The following is a 26,568-nucleotide window of genomic DNA, read 5'->3' on the forward strand; positions in this document are numbered from 1 at the left end:
GCCATTCCATCAGTGCAAAGTAAAACACCCTAAGCCTCCTCCATTCATTTTTTAAATTGAAGTATAATTAACATACAGTATTATATAGTTTCAGGTATACAACATAGTGATTTGATATCTATAGACAATGTGAAATGGTCACAAGTCTTGTTACTATCTGTCACCAAAGTTTTTACATTATTGACAATATTACCTATGCTGTATATTATATCCCCATGAGTTATTTTATAACCGGAAGTTTGTACCTCTTAATCCCCTTCACCTATTTTGCCTGCCCCTGACCCCTCCCCACTCTGGTAGCCAGCAGTTTGTCTCCTGTATATATGTCTGTTTCTGTTTTGTTTTCTTTGTTCATTTGTTTTGTTTTCTAGATTCCATATAAGTGAAATCATACGGTATTTGTCTTTCTCTGACCTATTTTATCTAGCATAATACCCTCTAGGTCTGTCTATGCTGTTGCAATGAGCAAGATTTCATTCTTTTTTATGGCTGAGAAATATTCCATTATATATATCCCATTTTCTTTATCTGTTCATCTATCAATGGACACTTGGGTTGCTTCCATGCCTTGGCTATTGTAAATAATGCAATGGACATAGGGGTGCATATGTCTTTTTGAATTAGGGTTTCCATTTTCTTCAGATAAATACCCAGAAGTGGAATTGCTGGATCATGTGGTAGTTCTATTTTTTTTTCTATTTTTAATTTTTTGAGGAACCTCCATACTGTTTTCCATAGAGGCTATACTGATTTACATTCCACCAACAGTGCACAAGTGTTCCCTTTTCTTCACATTCTCGCCAACACTTGTTATTTCTTGTCTTTTTGATACTGGCCATTCTGACAGGTGTGAGGTGATCTCTCATTGTGGTTTTGCTTTGTATTTCCCTGATGATGAGTGACATTGAGTATCTTTTCATGTGTCTATTGACCATCTGTATGTCTTCTTGGAAAAATGTCTACTCAGGTCCCCTGTTGATTTTTTTTAATTTATTTATTTATTCGACAGAGATAGAGACAGCGAGAGAGGGAACACAAGCAGGGGGAGTGGGAGAGGAAGAAGCAGGCTCACAGCAGAGGAGCCTGACGTGGGGCTCGATCCCAGAACGCTGGGATCACGCCCTGAGCCAAAGGCAGACGCTTAACCGCTGTGCCACCCAGGCGCCCCATGTGCCACCCAGGTGCCCCTCCTGTCGATTTTTTAATTGAATTTTTTTAATATTGAGTTGCATGAGTTCTTTATATATTTTAGATGTTAACCCCCTATTGGATATATCATTAGCAAATATCTTCTCTCATTCAGTAGGTTGCCTTTTCATTTTATTGATGGTTTCCTTCACTGAACAAAAGTTTTTTAGTTCGATATAGTGCCGTTTATTTTTGCTTTTGTTGTCCTTGCCTGAGGAGACAGATCCGAAAGGAAACTATTGCTAAGGTCAATGTCAAAAAGCTTACTGCCTGTTTTCTTCTAGGAGTTTTGTGGTTTCAGGTCTTATATTTAAGTCTTTAACCACTTTGAGTTAGTATGTAATTTAAAAGAGTGGTTCAGTTTCATTCTTTTGCATGTAGCTGTCCAGTTTTGCCTACACCATTTATTGAAGAGACTGTCCTTTCCCCTATTATATATTCTTGCCTCTTTTGTCATAGATTGACCATATGAGAGTTAGTTTATCTTTGGGCTCTCTATTCTGTTACATTGATCAATGTGTCTATTTTTGTGCCAGTAACATACTGTTTTGATTACTACAGCTTTGTAGTATAGTTTGAAATCCAGGAGTATGGTATTTCCAGCTTTCTTCTTTTTGTTCTTCTTAAAACTCCATTCTTTTTTATTTAGAAAGGGTGCCTGGCTGGCTCAGTTGGTGGAGTGTGTGCCTCTTGATGTTGGGGTTTTGAGTATGAGCCCCATGCTGGGTGTAGAGATTACTTGAAAATAAAATCTTCTAAAAAACCCAAACAACTCTATTCTTCCCCCCCCCTTCCTATCAGAGGTCATCCTTAGTCATAGGAATGAAGCTTTTGCTCTTGATCACTAAATGTAGACCAGAACCCAACTCAGATTTCAGTCTATCCTATATCCTAGGGCTAAGAATCACCGGCTTCTCCCTGCTTTCCTAAACATGTTAAGTGTATCCTTAAGTTTCACAGGATTTTTCAGTATTGTTTTTCAGTGCTATGAAATACAACTACTTTAGAGTCTCCATTTAACCAGGATATAGTGTGAAAGGTTTTGATACTCAACTCCTGATCCTACTTATAGGCCATTTGAGTAGTTCATTTTAATACTTATCCAAAAGGAAATTTGATTGACAATGTAGCACTTAATTTTTAAGGGATAAACTTGAAATAACGGGATTTTTAATGTTGGACTCTTGATTATGGACCAAGTTTTTACCAGTCCATGAAGAAATGAGAAAAATTATGTAGTGGGCTTTTTATTTTTATTTAAGATTTTATTTATTTATTTGAGAGAGAGTGAGAGAACACAAGCAGGGGGAGCTGAGAGGGAGAAGCAATGAGCTGAGCAGGGAGCCCAATGCAGGTCTGGATCCCTGGACTCTGGGATCATGACCTGATCTGAAGGCAGACCCTTAGGTGAATGAGCTACCCAGGTGCCCCTGTAGTGGGCTTTTTAAAGTACCATCTTTGGGACACCTGGGTGGCTCAGTCTGTTAAGCATCTGCCTTCGGCTCAAGTATGATCCCAGGGTCCTGGGATCGAGTCCCACATCAGGCTCCTTCCTCAGTGGTGAGCCTGCTTCTCCTTCTGCCTGTGCTCTGTATCACAAATAAATAAATCTTAAAAAAAAATAAAGTACCATCTTTGTGTGTGAGATAATGACCTTCCAACTTTTTTAAAAGGATATTTCAAGACTATAAAAATGAGTAGGTGTAATGTGAGTTGTAAGTCTTCATTTTTAAATCTCCTTAGTTGACAAAATAAAAGTTGACATCCCTATATTACTTTCCCCCCCGGTCCATGACATCTCTAATGTCTGTGAAACACTCGTCTGGACTAGCCCCATCATGTTCCAACTAAAGAAGCTGAGGCCAGGGATGGCAGTCTAATACAGGAATTTAAAGCTAGAAGAAGTGCTCTACAGGTGCATGGTCGTTTGTGGGATAACATTTGAACCCTTACTACCAGTAATTTACTATGCTAAATGTAAAAATTTTTTGTATATTTCTTGTCCCCTTTTTGTGGATTAGGAAACTGAAGCATAGTAAGTAACGTGCCCATGGGCACACCGTTTAGGAATGATGGAGCCAGGATTTGATCTCAAGCACTCCGACTTAAAACCACACCTTGAGACACTCTACAATGTGTTTTTGCTCACCTCCTCTTTCATGAAGCATTCTCTAAAAATCTGGAGTCGTGGCAATTTCTGCCCATCTCTTCTTTGATCAGCACCTTGTGAACTTTTCATTCACCACCCTGCTAAATGAAGCCTCTGGTTTGTAGTATCTGTTCACGAACACAAATTTGTGTCTTCATTTGATCACTCATAAAGAGGTTTTAAGAAAGTTTTCTGACATCAATACGCTCCTAATGTCTTTAGGTTCTATTCTAAGGGGGTCTCAAAGTCTAAGAAATTAATATTAGTTGAGATACCAGAATCCCAAGGCAGCTGGCCCATCAGTCTTTCCATTTCAGGGACTGCTGCCCTTCAGTTTGCTGATCTATACTGACATCACCGGCGCCCAAACAAAGAGCATTTTGCTTTATAAGGCCTAGGTAAATGTAAGTGCTATTACATCAGAAGCCAGTGTGAATATCCGCTGTGCTGGAAACAAGAAACATGGCCGAGGAGTAAAGAATTATAAGGGTAAGAATATACCTTCAGGTTTCTTGGGTATATATCAGCACCGGAAGGGATCAAATAATGGACCACACACAGAAGCTGAGAAACTGAAAGGCAAAGTTGACATTTGTTATCAGGTCACTGTTAGCTAGAAATGGCTTCGACACCACCTTATGCCTGAAAAGGGCATGGAACCTTGAAGGCCTGGACAATCTCTGTTGATAAAAGTACCTTGTTCTTTTCTGTTATACTCAAAACACTTGAGAATAATTCCTTCTCAGGAATCATGTACTCGTGCTCAAAGGAGGAGCCATAGCCTGTTTTCTTGAAACCAAGTTCAGAATTTGTATATTTCCTATCAGCCTCGTCTTTGGAATCCCACGTCTGGGAAGGAGAATATTAACAGGTCATTTGATAAGTGTTCCAATCAGTTAGCAACCCTGCTAGTTCAGTTTACTGTGCTTTTGAAGGCCAGAGGAAAATGTGAATTCTTGTGCCTGCCTAAGAGTTGATAATTTAAAAATCCAAGTTAATATTATGCTGCAGTTAAATTTTGATGCCTTGGAGATATCAAAGGGGCAAACACCAGGCTGATGTTTGATTTAAAAAATCTGAAGGACCAGTAGTAGGGAATCAAGAAAAGAGATAACTCCATCATAGAAATAATGTGCTGTGCAGTGCCTGTTTTGGGGTGAACAATAATTTTGCAACTGGTTTCTTTAAAAACGGCCAGATAATCCTCTCCTGTTTTCTACAAAAATGAGAAAGTGTTGGGAATCAGTTGTGTGCTAACAATACGTGTAAATGTACCAACATCTAAGTATGAGAGACTAGTGGTGATTTAAGAGTATGGCCTTTGGCATCATACAGATTAAGGTTCAAATCCCACTCACCACTTGTTCTACAGTGAGACTGGGTAACTCAATCTCTCTGAGCCTCCCCTCAGGAATACCTTATCTCAACAAGTGTTGTGAGGATTAAATGAGGTGATCCATATAAAACACGTACTTGCACAGAAAAGTAAGCATTCAATAAAGCCATTACAATCAGAGGCCCTGCTATTTATTGGTCTCTTTCAGCCCACCATAGGCCTATGGCAGGCCTGAATTCTAATGCCTCCTTGCACTATTTAATCACCGTGATCAAAATTTTAAAATCCAAAGGGGCCACAGCTTGATTAACTATTTCATTCATGCACACTTAAGATTTGGACGTCTGCCTTCGAATTGGATCCGCCCTTTGCTGCAGTCTGTCCAGTTTTCATAAACAAACCAGATGATCCCCTATAGCAGCCTCCCAGATCATCTACAGAAATCCTCAAACCCAGATTTGGATTAGGAAGCGGATATAAGTAGCATGCACGTAGCTCTAAGGAGAGGGCCGTTAGAAGAGAAAATGATCACTCCACTCTCTGAGTTCCGCCCTCTAGCTTATCTCCAAATTGGGGTGGAAAGGCTGTTGGTGCAAGCCCGGGGCAAATACAGGGTCCCAAGACTTTAGAGCCCAGGGGCGTGTCTGGAGGAGAACATAGGAGAGACCGATGCCCCTCCTTACAAGCCCCTTTCCTCAGACACTTCCCGGCCAACGAAAGCCCTACTCTCCTGAGACTCTTCCAGAGAAGGCCAGCTGTCTCAAAACACGAAGAAAAACTTAAAAAAAAAAAAAAAAAAAAAAAAAAAAAATCACATCCCAGTCTCCACCGCCACTAAACACGTCCTAAGCCTGCGTATGTGTACGTGCGCGCGCTCGCGCGTACGCACAGACTGCTGGGATGCCGCCTCTACCCTTGGGTCTTCCAGTTTCCCGGCGTGCTTAGGGCCCGCCAAATGGGAGGGGGAGACGCAAGATGGCGGCAGCCGCGAACTCCGGCTCCAGCCTCCCGCTGTTCGACTGCCCGACCTGGTGAGTGGCGGGGCGGCCAGGGCTGGAGTGGCCTGGCCCGGCCCGGCTTGGCCCGGACTGGCAGGGCGGCTCATTTCTCGCAAGAAGCCGAACGGCTTAGAGACCCTGGAACTGATTGAGGGAGAACTGTCCGTCGGGCCGAGCGGCGTGTGGAGGAACCGGCAGCCTGGAGCCCGGGCCCAGAAACTGAGGAAACCCAGACTTGGGGGCTCTGAGGTGCTCGCTTAGGCAGTCCCTTGGGCGATCAGCCGGTTGCCGGGGCGCTTTGGGGCCTTGGCCCTGAACTTACCTCAACTCCTGACTGAGTGCCTGGTGCTCTTGTGGAGCACGGTACCTGCCCCCCTGCTCTCTGTCCCGAGCGCGCACGAGCCCGCTTCCCGGCCCCAGCCCAAGCTCAGTGCCCCGCATCCGTCTGTCGTTGCTGCATCTCCCGTGCGGTACTTTTCTGTCTCCCGCAGACTGGAAGCGCCCTGAGGGCAGGGACGGCTCTGACCCACCTCGAAGCCGGGCACAAGTGGGCATCAGTAATTGTTGGGAGGAACCCCTTTCAACCCTTCTCAAGCTCTTGGGAATAATGGAATAATTTAATTTAGTCTTTGAGCGGGGTACAAGATGAATACATATGAATTGCCTTGCAAAGAGACCCATCCGAGTTAGAGCTGCTTCGGGGGTAGCTCATCACAGTTTATGCATTGTTCCTTTCTCTTTCCCGTTATATTGAGCTCCTCAAGGGCAAGGACGGTCTGATTCATCTTCGTGTTTCCAGCTCCTAGGCCTAAGCCAGGCACATAGTAGGAGTTCAGAAAGCATGTTGTGGATGTAGCGTTTAACATTCCTTTCCCTGTTTTCCGTACAAAATGGGCTTTTGTCCAACGCACTGCCCTTTCAGCAACTGCTGTAGAGGAGCTGGGGCAGGATTGTGAGATGACTATGTTGCATCTTCAGTTCGATGAGGATGCAGTGTGTGTGTGTGTGTGTATACAAATATAGGGGCTCTGGCAAGATTGTTCTTTCTTCAGACTCAAAAGGAGCAAAGACCGGAAACAGGTGAAAGTGGGGCTGTTTTCTGGGTCCCTCTGCATTTTTGTAGCACCCAGTTGTTTCAGTCTACAAATTGTATGCCTATTTTGGTCCCTTGCTGCACTGATTTCAGAAGTTGGACGAGGACTGTAAACTTACAGTTAGAAGAGACTATTTGAGATCACTTACCATTTCCTCAGAGTCTGGTATGTCTCAGGCACTGTTTGGTGCTTTGACGTATATGTATCCCCCATGAATGGTGTTATAAGGAGTATAGAGAACAGTTCCCTTCAACATGCCAGTGTAGGAAGACCTGTAACAAACATCTCTTGTATTTATTGGCACCTGGTTTTATGGGCATGCTTTTGGATTGCCCTAGTTCCCTAATTATGTACCTCTGATTTGGTCTCAGAGCTCAGGACAGTACCCTCTGTTTATTCTGTGATGAAACTAATCTTGATCAGCCCCAAACACCAGCTGATTTATTCTACCTTTATAGGGTATTAGTGGTAGTGGTAAATCTTAGATTCAAACTCCAAGTAACCAGACTACCCCAGCTATGGTACTTGGACTCTCTGTGCTGCTTTTTCTCTGAGGTTGATATCCAGTGTTAAAATATAGGTTTCTTTGGTGCTGCTCTAAATACAGATCCAGTAAAGTCTGTTTTAGAGCAATTGAATCACTGGGGAAGTGTCAAATGTAGAAAGGAGCTGTAATAACAGTGAAGTAGATGACATTTCTGCTTGAACATGAACTAATTATAGGCTGGTCGAAGAGCTGCAGTGTTGAATGGGACAGTGATTGTAAATGGCATTTACAAACTCATCCTGAAAATGCTTTTCTCACTCTTATTTTTCAGGGCAGGTAAACCCCCACCTGGTTTACATCTGGATGTAGTCAAAGGAGACAAGCTAATTGAGGTATGGAAATACATGTCTTCCTTTTTTTTCTCGTCACACTAAACATTTTTGCCAATGACTCACTTTTCCACCCCCTCTCCTGTGCTTTGTTTTCCAGCAATGCTACTTTCGTTCATCCTGATTTTTTTTTCCTATTAAAAGCACATGGTGATATAACACATTCAAACCTGGTATCTCCCACAGACACTCAGTTTTTTGTGACTTCTCTCACCTTCCAAATGAAGGGTTTTAATTGATCATAGGCTTATGGGTCCCCATCAGACTCGACTTGGTGAATTCTCTCTCTCTGAGTACACGGAGTCGTGTGGAAGTTGCAAGATACGCAGTAACTGAAGAAGAAAGTGAATGATGTAGATTGCGTTTCACTTTTAAGTTGCATTTATGCAATTCAGGCCCAAGCCCTTCAAAGAAGTGTAGTAAGCTAAGACACTTGCTCAAAAAAGAGAATGGCACGGTGATGAAACTCATTCATTCATTCAAAACACTTATTGAATGCTTACTGTGTGCCAGTCATTGCTCAGCAGAGGGACTACAACAGTGAACAAAACGTGGTTCCTGTCCTCAAATTCTCTGATAGGAAACATAATCACACAAAAATTACATGCTTATAATTGAAATAAGTACTATACAGGAAAAGTTTAGCAGAATTCCAGCTTTTATACGAGTTTTGAATGAACACCACATGGAACTTGAAGAGAGCATGAATTTTGATTAGCTTTAGGTTGTATACGTTTTTTAATCCTTATGGTACCATTTACTTACCAAGAAGTGGAGATTAAGCCCACTATGACCATGGAGTTGTGAGTCTCCATGTCTTAAGGCAATTTTATGTTTGCTTAGATAGAATTTAGGTTCGAGGCCCCGTTATTGAATGCAATTGGTTTTCTTTGGTGTGTGTAATAAAAATCAAGATGTTCCATGGTTGAAAACCATCTGTGAGATCTCCTGAAGAAGACCCAGATGTTTTGCAAAGTATTAAGGCATGAATTGTGATGAATTCTGTTAATTCATCATGCCCTTAGCCAGTCACTTATAGAGGCCTTTTGTCTTGGGTTCCTCTGTCTTAAAGGTTACAAAACATCCAGATCATTCAAGGAAATAATTTAGCTAAAAGGTCTGTGAAGCGTTTTTTGCTATAGACTGTTCCAAATATTGTTTCTAAATAGTGTGAAGCTTTGAAGACATATAGGAATTTATTTTGGTACTAGAATTTAGTAAATCTTCAGTTTGCAGTTGGAAGAAACAGACAATGAGGCATAAGCCTTAATGTTAATATCACATTCCTTTGTGAAATAATTTATATTTTCAGAGCACTCTAATGTGTCAAACATCCCTCTGATTATTGGTTTCCATTAACTGATTGTGTTCTCTGTCTTTCAGTGCTCTTAGGTATGCTAAGTTGCCATACGATTGTCAAGTTACAATCCTTAGATATCACTGTATTGTTTCTGAGAGAAGTAGACCTAAGATGTGCTTATTTTTAAGGATTTAGGCAGCACTTGATACTAGCCGAGCTATCTATATCCTAGCCTTGTGTCAAAGGCTTGTGATGTGTTGTGATAGCTGGGTTTAAGAAGTGCAATATTAAAACAAAAGCCATGAGTCTTTTAAGCCCAGTGTGTAAAGACACACTCTGAGTTATAACTCAGAGGCACAACTGAGTAGTGGTATTAGCACAATTAGAAAGTGTGGTGTTAGTTACTATTGAAAGACCAATGCATTATTTTGTTCACTTGACGTTGTCCAAGAATTAACACATTTCCTTGATTCTAAGACTTACCCCCATATATTTGAATGTTTCTGTCATTGAGATACCTTTTTTTTTTTTTGAAGATTGTATTTATTTATTTGACAGAGAGGGAGAGAGCACAAGCAGGGGGAGCAGCAGGCAGAGGGAAAGGGAGAAGCAGGCTTTCCTGCNNAGCAGGGAGCCTGATGCAGGACTCGATCCCAGGACCCTGGGATCATGACCTGAGCCAAAGGCAGACACTTAACCAACTGAGCCATCCAGGCGTCCCTTGAGATACCGTTAATAATGAATGTGTATCTTTAATTTGGAGACCCTTTCTCCTTTGCCACCCCCCAAACACCTAAATCTCTGATATGTCTTTGGCACCTTAGAATTACAGAAATTTGGTTAGTGTTATATTAGAACCCAGGAGTGGGTGATCTTATATATTGCTTCCTTGAGACCAGCCTACAAGCACTGTAGTTAACAAATTTAAGTTTGTGCAGACATAATCTGTGTGCATATAAATATGAATGAAAAATGCCATGAGATTTAGTCTGCACAGATAGTACCTGGAAAGAACAAGATGTTGAAATCTCAGGGCTCTCTCCGTTCTAAATCAGTGTCTTATTTTTAACCCAAATCTTAAAACTCAGGGATGACACGGGGATGGTTGATTGAGCTGTCAAGCTGTTGTTAAATCTTGGTGCTCCATCGTGGTATGGGCCTGGGACAAGCTCTGCCAACAGCAGATGGGCACTGCCAGACAGAGTTTCCCAGAGGTGACCCACATACCTAGACTAGCTTGAACCAGTTGAGCCTTAAGGCTAAGCTTGAAAGAGACTGGCTAAGTGATAGTTAAGAGAAAAATTAAGAACGTGACCCATAGTTCTTGTTCACTTCTTAAAATGTTTCTTGCCTTATGGTGCATTTTTTTGATGTAGGCAGAGTGAAGAAAATATATAATGTAGTGGTTGAAAGAACTTGGGCTCTGAAATAAGACGGACCTGAATTTCTAATCCAGCTTACAGATACAGTAGTGTCCTCCCTTATCCGCGGTTTTGCTTCCCACGGTTTCAGTTACTGGCACAGATGATCCTCCTGACATGTTGTCAGAAGGTCAGTAGTGGCCTGATGCTGTGTCACAGTGTCTGTGTCGCTCACCTCACTTCATCTCATCACGTAGGCATTTTATCATCTCACATCATCACGAGAAGGGTGAGTATAGTACAATAAAATATTTTGAGAGAGATACCACATTCACATTAACTTTTATTGCAGTATATTGTTATAATCGTTCTCTTTTATTATTGTTGTTAATCTCGTACGGTGCCCAATTAATAAATTAAACTTTATCATAGGTGTGTATGTATAGGAAAAGACACTGTATAGGGCTTAGTATTATACGAGGTTTCAGGCTTCCAGTGGGGGTCTTGGAATGTATCCCCCGTGGATAAGGGGGCAACTGCTATGTTTAGTTGTGTGAACTTGAATATGTTAATTACTTTCTTTGTGCCTCAATTTCGTCATCATAAAAATAAGAATGAAAGTACCTGCCCACCGCACAGAGTGAGTGTGGAAACAAAGTGACATAGCAGGAAACCTAGCACAGTGTATGGCGCCCAAGTGCTCAGCAGTTGCTGCAGTATCAGTGGGGAATATATTTCTGGATTCATAAGGGGAACCCTAAAGCACAGGGGAGAATAGTGGCCCACTGTGAGTTCAGTGACACAGCCAGGAATGAAATCTAAGCCTCTTGAGTCCTAGCCTGGTACCATACTAACTTGACTATTTCTCTGCTCAGCTTTGTGCTATCTTCTCTTGGGGACTTTGGGAGGTGTGTAGTGTGAAATGTGAACTAGAGCTTAAGGAGACCTTGTGTGTAAAGGGAAGACATAACACATTCTTGAGCAGTCAAGTTGTAGACTTGTAGAACTGGGAGAAGTGTTAGCAGTAATTTATCTAGAGTCTTTCATCTACAGCAACCCAGTCTACAACCAACCAGCAAAGGCTCTACTGATTCAGGATTAAAAGAAAGATGAGGATAGGGAGCCTGGCTGGCTCGGTTGGTGGAGTGTGGAACTCTTGATCTCGGGGTCATGAGTTCAAGCCCCACATTGGGTGTAGAGAATACTTAAATAAAAATTAAAAAAAAAAAAAAATGACAGTGTTGTGAGTGTTCCATAAAGCTAAAATGAGCTCAAAGAATGTCCTTTATCCTTACCCTTCATACTTATTTGGTGTTAAAATGATCTTTCTTTTATAAAATGTTTATGATGATACTAATTGGTGACAGTTTTTTTAATGTCCTTATTTGGCAAAATCAAAAGTTAACAATGCTACATCAGCTCCTTCTCTCATAATTTTTTTTTTAATAATAGTTTGCTTGTCTGTGAAATCCCCTTTTCTGCTGTTATATTGGGGCATTCTATAGTTTTGGGTTCTTTTTAGTGCCATAGCAGTGTCTAGAAGCATTTTAGAGTTCTTCTCTTAGACTTATTTCAGACTATGGCGCATTGTTTACAATATTGACATCGCAGGTCCTTCACACCTGAGTTCAAATCCCAGCTCTGCTACTTAACCAGCTGGGCCACCTTGGATGAGTGGCTTCATCTCTCTCCATCTGTTCTCTTGTCTTTAACAATAGAGGTGATACTTGTTTCACAGTGTCGTTTTGAGAATTAGATGAGGTCATGCTTAAAATGCCCAGCAGTAAATAGTCTGTCAATAAATGTTAATCCCGATACCCTTCTTCCCCAAACTTAGAAAATCTTTGCCCCATGAAGTAGGTCTATGTTTGGACACAGCGAATACTCATTTAGAGTTAACTTAGGGTAATACTTTGTTGTGGCCAGTGAAGTTAGCTTTAGGTACTCGTACAATGATAGCTAATGTAATTGCACTTCCTAAAGAGGGTTCCAAAAACACTTTGGGGCTATGGCAGCATGATTAGAACACACATACGTGTTTATACCCTTTCCTTTCCTCACCAATTGTTAATTTTCATTCGAATGTAGATTTTTTGAACAGCAGTCTTATTACTTTGTAGACATGTTTGTACTTCTTGTTTCCTGGTTGACCTAAAATTAAGATCCAGTGAAATCTTAAATTTCCAATGGATGGAAGACAGCCACTCCCACAGGCTGTGTTCATCTAATAGAATTAAGAAAAGTTCTTTTCATACCAACACAAGACATTTAACCCCTGCATTTGGGGAGATTAACTGCCATCCGCCTCCCAAAAATGCTAGTAAATTATTCTGAGCTTTTTATCTTGAAGAATAGTGGGAAATAATTTTGTTTTCACCTTGGCAAGGAATTTTATCTACTCGAGATTCTCTACTTACTAGATTGGAAGAATTTTTGCTAAACCCTGTTGAAACAAGATTTAAGTAATATTTAATTTAATATTTATTTAGAAACTGATTATTGATGAGAAGAAGTATTACTTATTTGGGAGAAACCCTGATTTGTGTGACTTTACCATTGACCACCAGTCTTGCTCTCGGGTCCACGCTGCCTTGGTCTACCACAAGCATCTGAAGAGAGTTTTCCTAATAGATCTCAACAGTAGTAAGTAACTCACATCCCATCCCATTTCACACATTCCCTCTGGGACAATGTGAAAATGCTCTTTGGGTTCTATAGTTTTGAAATCATGTTTTATTGCTCATCAAGGAAGAAGCTTGTGTTTGGTTTTTAAATCAGCTCTTTTCTCTGTCTGTGATATCTCCTATTTTCCTGAAATAATCGATGATTAGAGAGAGAAGAGGGTTTTGGGGAGTCATGTCCTGGGAAGGGCAATAGGTATATACAGAGAACAAAAAAACGGTACCCAGGAACCAGGGGCTGTGGGTATTCAGGTGTTTATAGGACCACAATAAAATCGTGGTCCGGTTTAAGCAGAAGCCACAAAAAGCTCCATTAATGTATTAGAGTAGTGTTGCAAGACATTAAAAAAATATTTGCTTTGAGCAAAATTTAATTTTTTATAATGGGTTCTTTATTCCAGCTACATTTTGCTTTGACTACTAACAATACCAATTTTAATTCCACGAGCATACTCTGAATAAGATTTTCATCTTTGCCAAAGTTCATCCCAGAAATGCACCTGAGACGTAACTGCATGGGGCTCTGAAGTTTGTTCATTTTGCCCATGTATCAGTATAGTGTAAAGTGTAAAGCCTCCTGGGCTGGTCATGAACTACTCCTTCTCCCCTACACACACACGCACACTCCCCTACACACACACAATCTGCTTATGTAATGGCTTTGGAGAGCCTTGTCTCACAAGTACTTACTTGCAAATTTATCTTATCTTTTTTCTCCATTTTATAACATGCAGAATGCTGACGTGGAAAAATATTGAGACTCTCCAGTAGAATTTTGGCTTGCCTTGGCATTCATATTGCACCCGTTTCAGCCAGCGTCCTCTATTGTCCTGGGAAAAACCCAAACAAAACCGCCACCAGGCCAGAAGTTCTTATGTTCCTTACACTTGGGGCTGGAGAGGTCAGACCACAGCAATGCCTGTCTTCTGCCTTGCGGGGCATGGCTGTTGCTGGGTTGGAGCCATTCCTGCTGGACCCAGAATGAAGCCAAACCTGTCTGGCAGCAGAGAGCAAGCAGTGGTCTTTGTTATATGGGGTAACAGCAGGTCTGGAGATGTGTAAGAAATCCACTGAAGAGATTCAAGACTCAGTGAAGAGTTTCCTTTTCATTGTGACCTATGACAAGGTCCCAAAGTGGTCCCAGTGCTGTTTTCATTTTAAAAAGCAAAACTGATGTGCTGGGAGGAGCTATTCGCCCTCCTACAACTCAGGTTGGTTTTTGTTTCTGTTTTTCTCTCTTATATTTCTGATTTGGTTATTCCCAGCACACGGCACTTTCTTGGGTCACATTCGGTTGGAACCTCACAAGCCTCAGCAAATCCCCATCGATTCTACAGTCTCATTTGGCGCATCCACAAGGGCCTACACTCTGCGTGAGAAGCCTCAGACACTGCCGTCAGCTGTGAAGGGAGATGAGAAGATGGGTGGAGAGGACGATGAGCTCAAGGGCTTACTGGGGCTTCCAGAGGAGGAGACTGAGCTTGATGTAATTCCACGTCTGTCTGCGGTGTTATTGTGTCTTTTGGGACTCTGGGTTTTGCCGTATGGAGCTGCTCTGTGTAGCTCGACATGCCAGTGACTTAGCATCAGGAGGTTTTCTTGAGCCCGGTAGTGGGTCTTTGCCACTCTGCCAGTACAGCGTGGCCACATGTGACGCACCTGGGACAGCTGCACCGTGTGGGTTTGGTTATGTCCAGCCGAGCCTGGCGAGGAGTTCCTGTCAGACCTTCGTGGTCGTCTGTGCACCTTCACTGGGTGTTAGAAGCCAAGGCTGGGAGTTAAACTTTTCTGGAGCTGCCATGTCCAGTGCGGTAGCTCTAACCACATTTCTGGTGTTCAGCAGTCACATGTGACTAGGGACTACAATATCGAGTGACAAGGATATAGAACATTTCCATCACCCAGAAAGTTCGGTTAGACAGCACAGGCTTAGGGAGACTGAAGCTTTAGTTCACTTACATTGCTTTTTTGGATATGATTCAAACAGCCTAAGAATCTCTGAGTAGAACTAGACTGCTTTTGCTCCTATGGGCCTAGCTGCCCTGAAGGCCATGAATTTTCCAAGATGTAATTTTAGGGGCACCTGGGTAGCACAGTCGTTAAGCGTCTGCCTTTGGCTCAGGGCGTGATCCCGGCGTTCCAGGATGGAGCCCCACATCGGGCTCCTCTGCTGGGGGCCTGCTTCTTCCTCTCCCACTCCCCTGCTGTGTTCCCTCTCTCGCTGGCTGTCTCTCTGTCACATAAATAAATAAAATCTTTAAAAAAAAAAAAAAGATGTTATTTTAAAGTGCTAAAGTTGTCCTTTTCTAGAGGCTAGCCCCAGTGGTTTGTGATGCGGCTGTTGTCCTTAACGTGTCCATGGCTGCACTGGTGTGACTGCTCTGTTCAGGTAGACCAAATGCCAGCGTGTCTTACCCGCCCTCATGCACTTACCTCTTGTTCAGCAAGGCAGTTTCCCAGCCCTGAGGAAAGAAAGCATGAAGGAAATCTTAGCATTTAGAAGTTATTTTGTTCTAAAGAAGGAGCCTCATAGCCGCGCGCCATGCTGCGAGTCACTCTGACCCATCTCTCCCCCACGCTGCTTCCCTGCTTCCCTGTCTTTTAAGTTTAGTTTGTTAGGTCCTCCCTGGGTCTTCATTCTGAAGACATTTGGAGTGTCTCAGACTGCAGTGCAGATTGGAATAAGGCCAGGGGATTGGGAAGAGGCAGGCAGCAGTGCTAAGGCCAAGTTAATCATTGAAATAGATGGGTGGTTATGAATAGAAATGGGGCCATACACAGGGACGGGGAGTGACAAACTATTAATGCCTCCTATTAAGTGCACTGGCCCTGTCTTTCTGAGCTTCAGTGGGGAGGGCTGCTGGGGAAGAAGCTGTCAGTTGCCCTCTCTCATCTCTGTTTCGTTACCTTAAGACAGTTCATGGAGTTCCTCCCAGTCACATTCTTTCATTCTCAGCGTAAAGACATGATAGTCTTTCCCCCAAAAACACAGAGCCTCACCTCAGGGATATTTGCACAGATGACCTGTTCCCAACTGAAGGTTCTTCACCTCCTTGTGATCATCACTGTCCCACCAGTCAGTGAGGATGTTCCATGTTTTGTCAAAAGAGGCTTGTTAATAGTAGCTAAGGGCAGCAATCTTTTCTGAATACAAAAGAGAATCTTGTTTGCCTGGGGTGGTTAAGGTTCGCTCCTAAAGCCTTCCTGCCCTTTGTTTAGCTCTATAATTGTCAGATTCCCTGTGTACTGACTCCTGTCTGTCTTGTGTGAACCCTGGCCTAGAACCTGACAGAGTTCAACACTGCCCACAACAAGCGGATTTCCACCCTGACCATTGAGGAGGGGAATCTTGACATTCAGAGACCAAAGAGGAAGAGGAAGAACTCGCGGGTGACTTTCAGCGAGGATGATGAGATCATCAATCCAGGTGAGGTGTCTTCCTGGTTTCTTCCGATGAAAAAGCTGTGATCTCAGAGAGCAGTGAGTACAATGTGTAGGTTGGTTGTAATGTTTCCCAACAAGGTGTAGGATAACCAGCGCTATATCAAGGAAAGAGAGTTCTTGCAGGTCATCAGTGGAGTACCCTCGAACACTCCAGCGCTATCCAGTTGCAGTGTGAAAGAGACAGACGAAGGAAGGGCCCGTGTAATTGAGCATACAGAGCCAGGTTCCCACCTGCTGATCCAGCGGGTCTGTGTCCTAGTGGAGGTTGAAGTAGAGTTGTTTGTTGTCTTACCTCAGACTAGAGCATTACTGTCTTTGCGGAATTCTGAGTATGACTGGTAACTCCGAGATTGGAGAGCCTTCTGCTGCCACCATTAACTGCACTGAAGACTTGCCTCTCTGTAGGAAGTACTGTATAGAGTTTGTATGGAAACGTCAGCAAGGTGAGAGCATCTCTTTATGGGAAGGCCACCAAGTTCACCCATTTGTTCCATCACTCAGCATCCGTTTCTTGGCCTCACATAGTATGTCAGGTACTCTGGTAGGTAGATAACACCGAGCCAGAAGCTGTCGTTTGTTTGATGAGGATGGAATCGAGATTCTGAAAACCTTGTTAGAAATCAGTCTCAGTGGATGGAAACAAGGATCCCAAACTAACAAGTTGCTTTTACTTCCCAAATGAAGTACAGTGAGAATAACTTTCAGGTCCTGCATTTATTTTCAAAATATCAATTATTTATTTTATTTTTTTATTATTTTTTTTTTTTATTTATTTGACAGAGAGAGAGACAGCCAGCGAGAGAGGGAACACAAGCAGGGGGAGTGGGAGAGGAAGAAGCAGGCTCATAGCGGAGGAGCCTGATGTGGGGCTCGATCCCGTAATGCCGGGATCACGCCCTGAGCCGAAGGCAGACGCTTAACCGCTGTGCCACCCAGGTGCCCCTCAAAATATCAATTATTTAAATGGAGAAGAACCGTTCCAGTGACAGCTCATGAAAAAAAAAAAGATCGAGGGAGTTTAGTTAATTGAATGAGTCATCAGGGGGATGTGGAAACTAATCAGTTGCAGTTTAAAATTGCATTAGTAGAAGAGTAGGGGACAGTAACCCCACTCACCTGTGTTCTGAGCGGAACTCACCCAGACAGGTTACCAAATGCGAGCACAGCCTCAACACCGAAGGTGCTATGTAGTCCTGAGGGAGGAGGAGACTCACAGCCAAGGAAGACTGTCCCCCAGATGCTGGGAATGTAGGGGAACCATGCTTGAGGAGGCATGGCCACTGTAGTTGGCCATTTTCAGGGCTGACCTTAGGGAGGAAGGAGTAGGCAAAGCCAGAGCCAGTGAGTATCAAGTATTTGGCTCAGCACAAAAAACAACAACAAATCCTTCTTATATGTAGAAGAAGAATTAAAAAGATGCCTGTGAAAGATCCAGGCATTCGTTTGGTGTGTGAAGTAGAGATGATTACTGTCCAAGCCATGAATGCCCAATAGAAATGTTCAGGCAGGGGCTGAGTGACCAATTGGGGAAACTTATTTCTGGGCCCCCAAACCTACTGAATAAGAATTCCCAGGGGTTGGGGCGCCTGGGTGGCACAGTGGTTAAGCGTCTGCCTTCGGCTCAGGGCGTGATCCCGGCGATCTGGGATTGAGCCCCACATCAGGCTCTTCTGCTATGGGCCTGCTTCTTCCTCTCCCACTCCCCCTGCTTGTGTTCCCTCTCTCGCTGGCTGTCTCTATCTGTCAAATAAATAAAATCTTAAAAAAAAAAAAAAAAAAAAAAAAGAATTCCCAGGGGTTGGACCTAGAAATTTGTGGTTTTAAACAAGCTCTTTTTGTGCTGACGAACAGCCAGCAATTTGGGAATCACTGGACTAGTCACTCTTTTAAATCTCTTTTAGAAGTCAGGGTCTGCTCTGCTGTTTTTCTCCTTGAAAATTATTGCCCTGGGGGGCCCCTGTGTGGTTCAGTCACTTAAGCATCCCACTCTTGGATTTGGCTCAGGTCGTGTTCTCAGGATTGTGGGATCAAGCCCCTTGTCGGGCTCTGTGCTGAGCGTGGAGTCGGCTGGAGTTTCCCTCTCTCTCTCCCTCTGTCCCTCCTCTTCATGTGCTCACGCTGTCTCTTCCTCTTCCTCTTTCTCTCAAATAAATAATCTTTAAAAAAAAAAAAAGGAAAAAGAAAATCATTGCCGTGGAGCGGAATGTGTATTCAGACCAGCCTAGCATCGCGGTAAGGAGGACCTGGGGTTGAAATGGACCTCTTCACTTAGTAGCTCTGTGACCTTGACCGTGTGACAGATATCGGCCTCACAGGATTGGTGGGGAGGTTAAATGATTAATATACGTACAAATACTTTAGATCAGTGCTCGGCACTCAGTAAGCCCTTGACAAATGGTAGCCATTATCCCCACCGTCATCAACCACCGCTTTTGCTTTTTATCCTTGCAACCGTTCCTATACCAGAAGTAGGCTTATTTGTGAGGAACTTATTGGTAGATCTTGAAGGAGCAGAGATCTCATGGAATGGGTGTATCCTCTTTCTTAGAGTGGAATGGGTAGAGATGAGGAGAGGGTGAGAGGCCCGAGCACCGTTCAGACAGCATGGCACAGGATGGGGTCCCCCGGAGAGTTCTCTGGCCCTCCGCAGGCCTGTTGCACACGTGGGGGGCATACCCCGTGAGCTCCCCCTCTTGGGCTCCCGTTGCTCTTTTGCTTCATTTAGCTTGCTTTGCTGAAGGGACGATTGGAACAGGGCACCTGTGGGGACGAGAAAAAAGGTATGGATGCCTTTTATAGAAACCTCATCTCTTTCCTAACGAGCCTAGATATCTTTCCTTCTTTCTTCTGCGTAGAAGTCATTCATTTCTTCATTCACTGAGCAAAGATTGGTTGTGAACATAATGCCGGGGTGTATTCTTTGCAGTCACCCTAGTATGCGAAAAACCAGACTTATTAAATAGACCAGGGATTAATTAAATAATGAATCTTTGTTTTCCAAAGGGATTCACAGGAGTGTTTCTTTGAATAGCAGGCACCCTCCATGCATTTAAAAGGATATATACGCCCCTATTAGGGAAACAGTTCCTTTCCCACCACTATATATATATATATATTTTTTTTTTTTTAAAGATTTTATTTATTTATTCAACAGAGATAGAGACAGCCAGCGAGAGAGGGAACACAAGCAGGGGGAGTGGGAGAGGAAGAAGCAGGCTCCTAGCGGAGGAGCCTGATGCAGGAGCCTGATGTGGCGCTCGATCCCACAATGCTGGGATCACGCCCTGAGCCGAAGGCAGATGCTTAACCGCTGTGCCACCCAGGCGCCCCTCCCACCACTATATTTAGACAAAAGGGGGCTTGGAGTAGTTTTTTTAGTAATGATAGTAAGTCTGCCTGCCTGTTTCCAGACCCTCAGCCTTCAGCGAGAAAGGTCCTGTTCATCCCAGGTGATCTAGCCCCGTTGTCCCCTCTGTGCTCCAGGAACACTATCCTGCACCCCTCCACTGTGTTGTAGCCTGTCTGGCTTTTCAGCTGTGAACTTCTTAAAGGTGGAAAGGACAGTATCTTGCTCTTTATTTCTGTGCTTGATGTCCAGTAAATGAGGCAGGGGAGAGTTACTGCAAGCACGTCCCTTCCTTGGTCTTAGCACTTTATTCCTGCAGTGAATGAGGCTAGAACCGATAACGTGTGTGTGACCTGTGAAAAGGGGGCTGCTCTCCACCCTCCCTGGAAGCCCCTGAAGGGGGCTTCAGCTCCTTTAGTAAGTCTTGATTGTATGTGGTTGTTCAGGTCAGAAGGCCAGGTGAACTTGGAAGCCCTGGGCCTGAATCCTAATTTCTGGTGTTTGCTAGTGAGCGGGCACCGGCGAGGTACGTGGTATGTGACCCCTTCCCATGTGTCACGTGTCATTGTTTTATCACTAGCGTGGGGTTGATAAAATCTGCTCTTTGGTTTCTCCCTTCAAAGAGGGACGTATATGGAATGAGAAAGAACTTGGGAAAGGCAGTACCGCGCAGTGGTCCGGAGCCCAGGCCTATTTCTGGCTGCTTGGACTCAAACCCGGGTCCCTCCACTCCCCAGCAGGGTGACTGGACCAGGCACTTTACCCCTCCAGGCCTGAGCATGTCTGTTAGATGCTGATGGTAGTAGTACTCGCCTCAGGGAGTTGTGAGGATTTAACACCATGCCAGCCTCAGTAAGCACTTGAGCGTTAGCTGTACTTCTCTGTTTTAAGGTGAGTTGTGATTACCTTGTTTGCAGCGGGCCCTAGTCCCTTCATCTCTCCAGCAGAGTCAGACTAACCCGTCTCTCGTGTCTTCTGCAGAGGATGTGGACCCCTCGGTTGGTCGCTTCCGGAACATGGTGCAGACTGCAGTGGTCCCAGTCAAGGTAGGAAGCACGTTGTAACAGTGTTTGAAATGCCATACAGTCTGGTTTAAAAACCCACTCTTTCATGTGTAGGTAAGTGTTAATTGTGTGCTTCATTTTAAAACATTTTTTGCTCTTCTGTTTTTCATCATGTGGAAATACTTTCATTCCACCTGAATCTAGGGGATCCTGGAATGCCATAGAAAGACTGCAGGTGACCAGCCAGCTCAATGCTGCGCGTAAATTGTGGTATGCTGGGAGTCTGTAAGTTTACGTCCCAGCAGGGTGCAGAGTGAGCCACTTTGCTTTCGCCTTGCCCTTCTGACTCCAAGTAAGCTCTTAGGCGAGGAAGAGGCATTGTTGAGTTTCTGCAGGGCCCCTCCAGCTTTGGCCATGCCTTTGTTTTGTGATTGGGAATGGCACAGATAGGAAGGGCAGCCCGGATCTGGGTTAGGCTGCAAGATCGAGTATGTTGAAGAGCCAGAAGGTGGAAGTTCCAGAGATGTTCTGATTGCTCAACATGTGACCGCTCAGACTGTCCAAAGGGAGCAGATGGCCCCTTTAAGTAGTGAGATCCCTGTGAATTAGAGATATTCAAGAAGTGATTGGTAAATGCTGGTCAAAGGTGCTATCGAAAGTTTTATTTAAAAAAAAAGTCTTTAGGGATGCTTGGGTAGTTCAGTTGGTTAAGTGTCAGCCTTTGGCTCGGTCATGATCCCAGGGTCGGGGGATTGAGCCCTTCATCGGGCTCCTTGCTCAGTGGAAGTCTGCTTCTCCCTCTGCCCCTCCCCTCGCTTGTGCTTGCACTTCCTCTCTCTCGCTCTCTTTCAAATAAATAAATAAAATCTTAAAAAAAAAAATCTTTAGGGGCACCTGGGTGGCTCAGTCGGTTAAGTGTCTAACTCTTGATCTCCGCTCAGGTCTGGATCTCAGGGTCATGAGTTCAAGCCCTGAGTTGGGATCCATGCTGGGTGTGGAGCCTACTTAAAAAAAAAAAAAACACAAAACTTTAGACTCTATTAGACTAGATTGATTACCTATGTCAAGTTTTTGGTTAGTCTTTTTTAATCCAAAAGGCGTAGAGGGTTGAGGGGGATCTTTCATGAACTTTCACAAGCCCTTGTGAAAAAGTACGAGACAGAATGTTTCTCTGCATCTACATAGCATTCATGTCACATTTCTCCTAGAGCTCTTTTCTCTCTTTTTGCTTCTTCCTTTGGAATGTTCTGTTGTCATTAAAGTATAAAACCAGGGGCTCCTGGGTTGCTCGTTCGGTTAAGTGTCCAACTCTTGATTTTGGCTCAGGTCATGATCTCAGGGTCGTGGGGTTGAGCCCTGTGTCCAGCTCCACGCAGGCATGGAGCCTGCTTAAGATTCCCTCTCTCCCTCTCCCTTCACCACCACCACACCCCCCCACAAAAAGTATAAAACCAGCAAGGGGCACCAGGCCGGCTCAGTCAGTAGAGCACGTGACTCTTGATCTCCATGTCATGTTTGAGCCCCACTTTGGTTGTAGAGATTACTTAAAAAAAAAAAAAAAAAGTATAAAACCAGTAGATATTTTTACTTTGTCAGGTTTATTATGATATAATTTACATACAATAAAATACACACATTTTAAGTGTATAGTTTGAGTTTTGACAAATGTATGCATGTGCATAACCACCACTATTCTTAATATATAGATTTCCATCACCCCAGAAGGTTCCCTTGTGTCCCCTTGCTGTCAGTTCCCCTCCTTCTAGCCCCAGGCACCCAGTAGACCACTTTCCATCACTATAGGTTTGTTTTGCTCTCAGATTAATGTTCAAAAATTGGGTGGTCAATATGAAGACACTAACTTTTACTTAAATACTTACTACCACCTGTTAACACCTCTGCTTCCTAAAAGTGTATTTTAACATCAGAAGAGAGGGAGGCTAAGACTGCAGAAGAAAGCGTAGTCACTTAAACTGAATAGGCTTTACTTTATGAAAAGCTCACACATCGTCCTTGTTTTTCTCAGTGCGATGTAGGATGGTGAGTTGCGGGGAGCAGTATTGGGAGCCATCACGTTAGACAACGACTGTCCGGTCTCTTCAAACCCTGAGGCTTCAGGACAGTGAAATAGATTGTCTGGGAAACAAAACGAGCTAGACGGTTGGGGGCCTTCTCTGAGTTTTCTAGGGCTGGGATAGAAAAGGCTGGCTAACACCCTCTTGTGCCTCACCTCTTGCTTCCTCTGTTCCTTATGAACCACAGAAGAAGCGGGTGGAAGGCCCTGGCTCCCTGGGCCTGGAGGAATCGGGGAGCAGGCGCATGCAGAACTTTGCATTCAGTGGAGGACTCTACGGGGGCCTGCCCCCCACACACAGTGAAGCCGGCTCCCAGCCGCACGGCATCCACGGGACAGCACTCATCGGTGGCTTGCCCATGCCATACCCGAACCTCGCGCCTGACGTGGACTTGACTCCCGTCGTGCCGTCGGCAGTGAACATGAACCCTGCACCAAACCCTGCAGTCTATAACCCTGAAGCCGTCAACGAGCCCAAGAAAAAGAAATATGCAAAAGAGGCTTGGCCGGGCAAGAAGCCCACACCTTCCTTACTGATTTGATATTTTTGGTCATGGAGAAGGGTGGGATTGGGTGGGAATTGGGTGGAAGGGTGAAGGGGGAGCTAATGAACTAGGGAGAAAAACTTTCCATGTGTGCGGTCTCGTCTTTCAGAATGTTTCCTGGGGCCCTAACCATGTACTATTAGAGCTGGGGAGTATCCCATAAAGACCTGTCTTCAGAACACTGAGTGTAGAGCAGTGTTTCATGTTTCCTGCTAAGTAGGCTGCCCTGGCTCTTTTCCAGGCCTTCCATCACCTCCTTTTTCTTCTCTCCCTCGTTCTCGGGTCGTTTTGATTTAAAGTCACATACCCTGGGGGGTCTCCAGGCCCTCAGGTGGGCTCTAGAGCCGTGGCACCGGCCTGTGGGTCCAGCAGCCTGTTTCTGTTGACTGTCCCTGCAAGTCCCGGATAGCAGAGGGGTTGCCATGGATCCCACGTCGATCAGAAGAGGGTTTAGAATTCTTCAGTTAAGCTAAGGTTTCAACTCAGAAATGTTTGCCTAGGTCACTGGTTTTGAGGTCCAGTAGTTAGGCTTTTTTCTCTTTTGTCCTTTCTGTTGGAATGAGAGCATTTTGATTTTCCTTCATCTGTGACCAGTGCCATAGACACGGATGGGTAGTTGGAAACTTACAGTATCGTTGGAACTTTACCTGTTTCTCTTGTCACACGTGAGTACTCCACTTGCCGAAGTTTCTCGTTTGATTCCAGAGTACTGTCCTCTACTCTCTAAAGCCTGGCTTTCCTTTTCAAGTGTGTTGTGAAGGCAATTTTTAAGGATATGACCAGATAGAGCAGCAGTTCCAATTAAAAAGGAAAAGATTTTACTTTGCAAGTAACTGATGTCTTTAAGAGGACATTTTTAAATGTTGGTTCAGAGGCTCTCCCCTCCTTTACTGCGAGCTCTCATAACCCGGAGCTCCAGGACTGGGCCCAGCTAACAAACACCGGACACGGAGGTAGCGAACAGTGATATGAGCTTTGTACAGAGATTTGTACATTTGTGTAATAGGCCTTTTCACGCTTTATGTGTAGCTTTTTACCTGTAACCTTTATTACATTGTAAATTAAACGTAACTTTTGTCATTCGCGCAGTCTGTGCTTCGGTCGCCATCACGGATTCCCGTCGCCGTCAGAGCACGTTGGTCAGAGGTGCAGCTGACGGGCTTGGGCAGTGATACTCTGGCCCCATTTCATTACCGCCAGTAAAGATGCCCCCTCGTGCCGAATGTGGAAATTCTAATTAGAGATTCCAGTCCCCAGACTGAAGCCTCACCGAGCAAAGTGGGTTAAGAGGTGGCTGCTGGCCTTCATCAGGAGGCAGAACCGCACCATGGACGTGGGGAGACCGGGCTTCGGGGCACCGGCCCCCGGTGGGCGTTGCTTGGGCCTGGTGGCCCGCGCTCTGACTCCAGCTGCTCGCGTCGGGAGGTTGGTAGGGGACTTCAGCCAGAGTTCAGATCCAGTGTGCGTGTCTTGCATGCAGGACCTCCCATGCAGGGAGTGGCTTTGTGAGGAAGGTGCCAGGTAGCTTCCAGACCCCTTGGGCTGAGAGTGCGGACTGGGGGCAGGAGCAGCCTGCGGAGGAACGGGGATCCGGAAGATCTCAGCTGTGTAAGAAGTTGACTTCTTAGCCGGCCTCTATAAAAACGAGGGTCCTGGTCTCACAAGGACACCTCCCTCCTGCTGTAGTGAAGGTGACCGTTCCTGCCCACCATTTACAGCAAGTAATTTTGTTTCCATAGCCCTAAGGAGGGGCCTGTTTTTATCCCCACTTCACAGGTGAGAAAACAGACGAACTTGCCCATGATCCCACTGTAGCGAAACTCCAGTCTGAATCCAGAGCCCGAGCGGCTCACGCAGCCTCCAGGATGAGCGGAGGCGACGGGTGTGCTTGGCCCGTGGGCGGCGCACCATCGTGCTTGGCAGGCGCAGCTCTGTTCTTGGCTAGGTTTGTTTTGAAGTTTAAAAAAAGTTTTCCAAACCGAGCAACTCACTGGAAGTTACGTTAAAGGGCTTAGATCTAGTTTAGAAAATAAAGTAAACCTTTGCTGGAGAGAGCTACTCTGCATGGTCGGTTTCAGAATCTGAGTTGCGGGGGGAGCTGGCAGTGTCGTCTCGGAGGAGGCCCGGCAGAGACCGTCCGAGCCCGCCGAGCTCTGCCTTTCCCGGTAAGGGTCTGTTTGACTTCAGTGGAACAGGGCTGGCTTCATTTGGTAGTTCCCTGATGTCAGGAGGTGTGTATGCGTGGGAACCTGGCCCCCGTGACACCATACTGCTGAGTCATTGCAGCCGTGTTGTAGTCTCTCTCAGACGCGAGCACTGCTGAAAGGGGTCAGTTGTCTCTCGGCCTTAATGCGGCTCTAGATGGGCCACAGGTGGATAAGCCCCCGTGCTCACCATGGGGCTGGCAGCTCTCATCACCCTAGCGAGCACGACGTCGCTGTGGGACACAGCGTCTCCCCGGCCTGGGACACGCACCCATTCTGGAGGAGAAGTGACTGCAGGTTTCCCCAGAGTCCTATGTCCACCCATGGGCCATCGGCTAAGGAGGGAGGGAATGACCTTTGTTCCCTTCCCCAGGGCAGGAGAGGGTGGTGAACTCCTTGGAGAGGGACACCTGTTGACGGGAAGCCACCCATTCCCCAGGTGTTCCTGGCTCAGAATCAGCTGTTTGGTGACAGCTTTCCAAAAATATGCCCATTATCTGCAAATCATAGAGTTCTAGAATCCGAAGGACTTAGGAGATCCTGTCTGGATCCTTCATTTTGCTTGTGAGCAAACATGGCAGTGGGGACCCACTTCTCTCAACTAGTATGGATGGAAATGTGTGAGCTGGGCACAGAAGTGCACCACTCCGCCTGCAAGAGGCGTGCCTTCTGCAGGGAAACATGCACACTAGCGATGCTGCCACCTGCTGAGCGCTGTAGAAGAGGGATGGACAGGGCGAGGACAGCAGAGATGGGCAAGGAGGTCAGGGAAGCCTCTAGGGAGATGACATTTGAGCGGAGCACAGAAGAAAAGTAGGGAATTGTCGTATGGAGGAGTGTGGATCAAGCTTCCCGGGGCAGAGGAACCAGCATGAGACGTGAGGGACTTGGGGATGGCCCGTAGCGGGAGGAGGGACTCAGAAGGGCAGAGGCCAGATTCCACCCTGTAAGCTTTGCTGGGGAATTGG

The 26,568-nt window shown here is 45.0% G+C and overlaps 1 protein-coding gene and 1 non-coding gene across 3 annotated transcripts; both read left to right on the top strand.

Moving 5' to 3' along the window:
- The first annotated feature begins 5,542 nt into the window (after positions 1–5,542).
- On the top strand, positions 5,543–24,476 carry PPP1R8 (protein phosphatase 1 regulatory subunit 8). Of its 2 annotated transcripts, XM_008694537.2 has the most exons (7): positions 5,543–5,704; positions 7,584–7,644; positions 12,792–12,945; positions 14,249–14,469; positions 16,266–16,410; positions 20,755–20,819; positions 23,040–24,476. In XM_008694537.2, exons 1-7 carry the CDS (start codon positions 5,649–5,651, stop codon positions 23,391–23,393), a joined length of 1,056 nt encoding a protein of 351 aa, XP_008692759.1. In that variant the 5' UTR covers positions 5,543–5,648; the 3' UTR covers positions 23,394–24,476. The 2 variants fall into 2 exon arrangements, with proteins under 2 accessions (XP_008692759.1, XP_040475033.1); XM_040619099.1 differs by lacking the exon at positions 12,792–12,945 and having other exon boundaries at positions 5,686–5,704.
- LOC121099865 lies at positions 9,138–9,303 on the top strand. Its single transcript, XR_005831606.1, has one exon.
- Positions 24,477–26,568: the final 2,092 nt, after the last annotated feature.

The sequence above is a fragment of the Ursus maritimus genome, unplaced genomic scaffold (assembly GCF_017311325.1).
Source record: "Ursus maritimus isolate PB19 unplaced genomic scaffold, ASM1731132v1 scaffold_32, whole genome shotgun sequence".
Classification (NCBI taxonomy): domain Eukaryota; kingdom Metazoa; phylum Chordata; class Mammalia; order Carnivora; family Ursidae; genus Ursus; species Ursus maritimus.

Excerpts from the sequence above, each read along its gene's own strand:
- PPP1R8 (XM_008694537.2), top strand. The coding sequence starts at position 5,649 with ATGGCGGCAGCCGCGAACTCCGGCTCCAGCCTCCCGCTGTTCGACTGC. Across the intron at positions 5,705-7,583 it reads CTGTTCGACTGCCCGACCTG|GGCAGGTAAACCCCCACCTG; the intron begins GTGAGTGGCGGG and ends CTTATTTTTCAG. Across the intron at positions 7,645-12,791 it reads AAGGAGACAAGCTAATTGAG|AAACTGATTATTGATGAGAA; the intron begins GTATGGAAATAC and ends ATATTTATTTAG.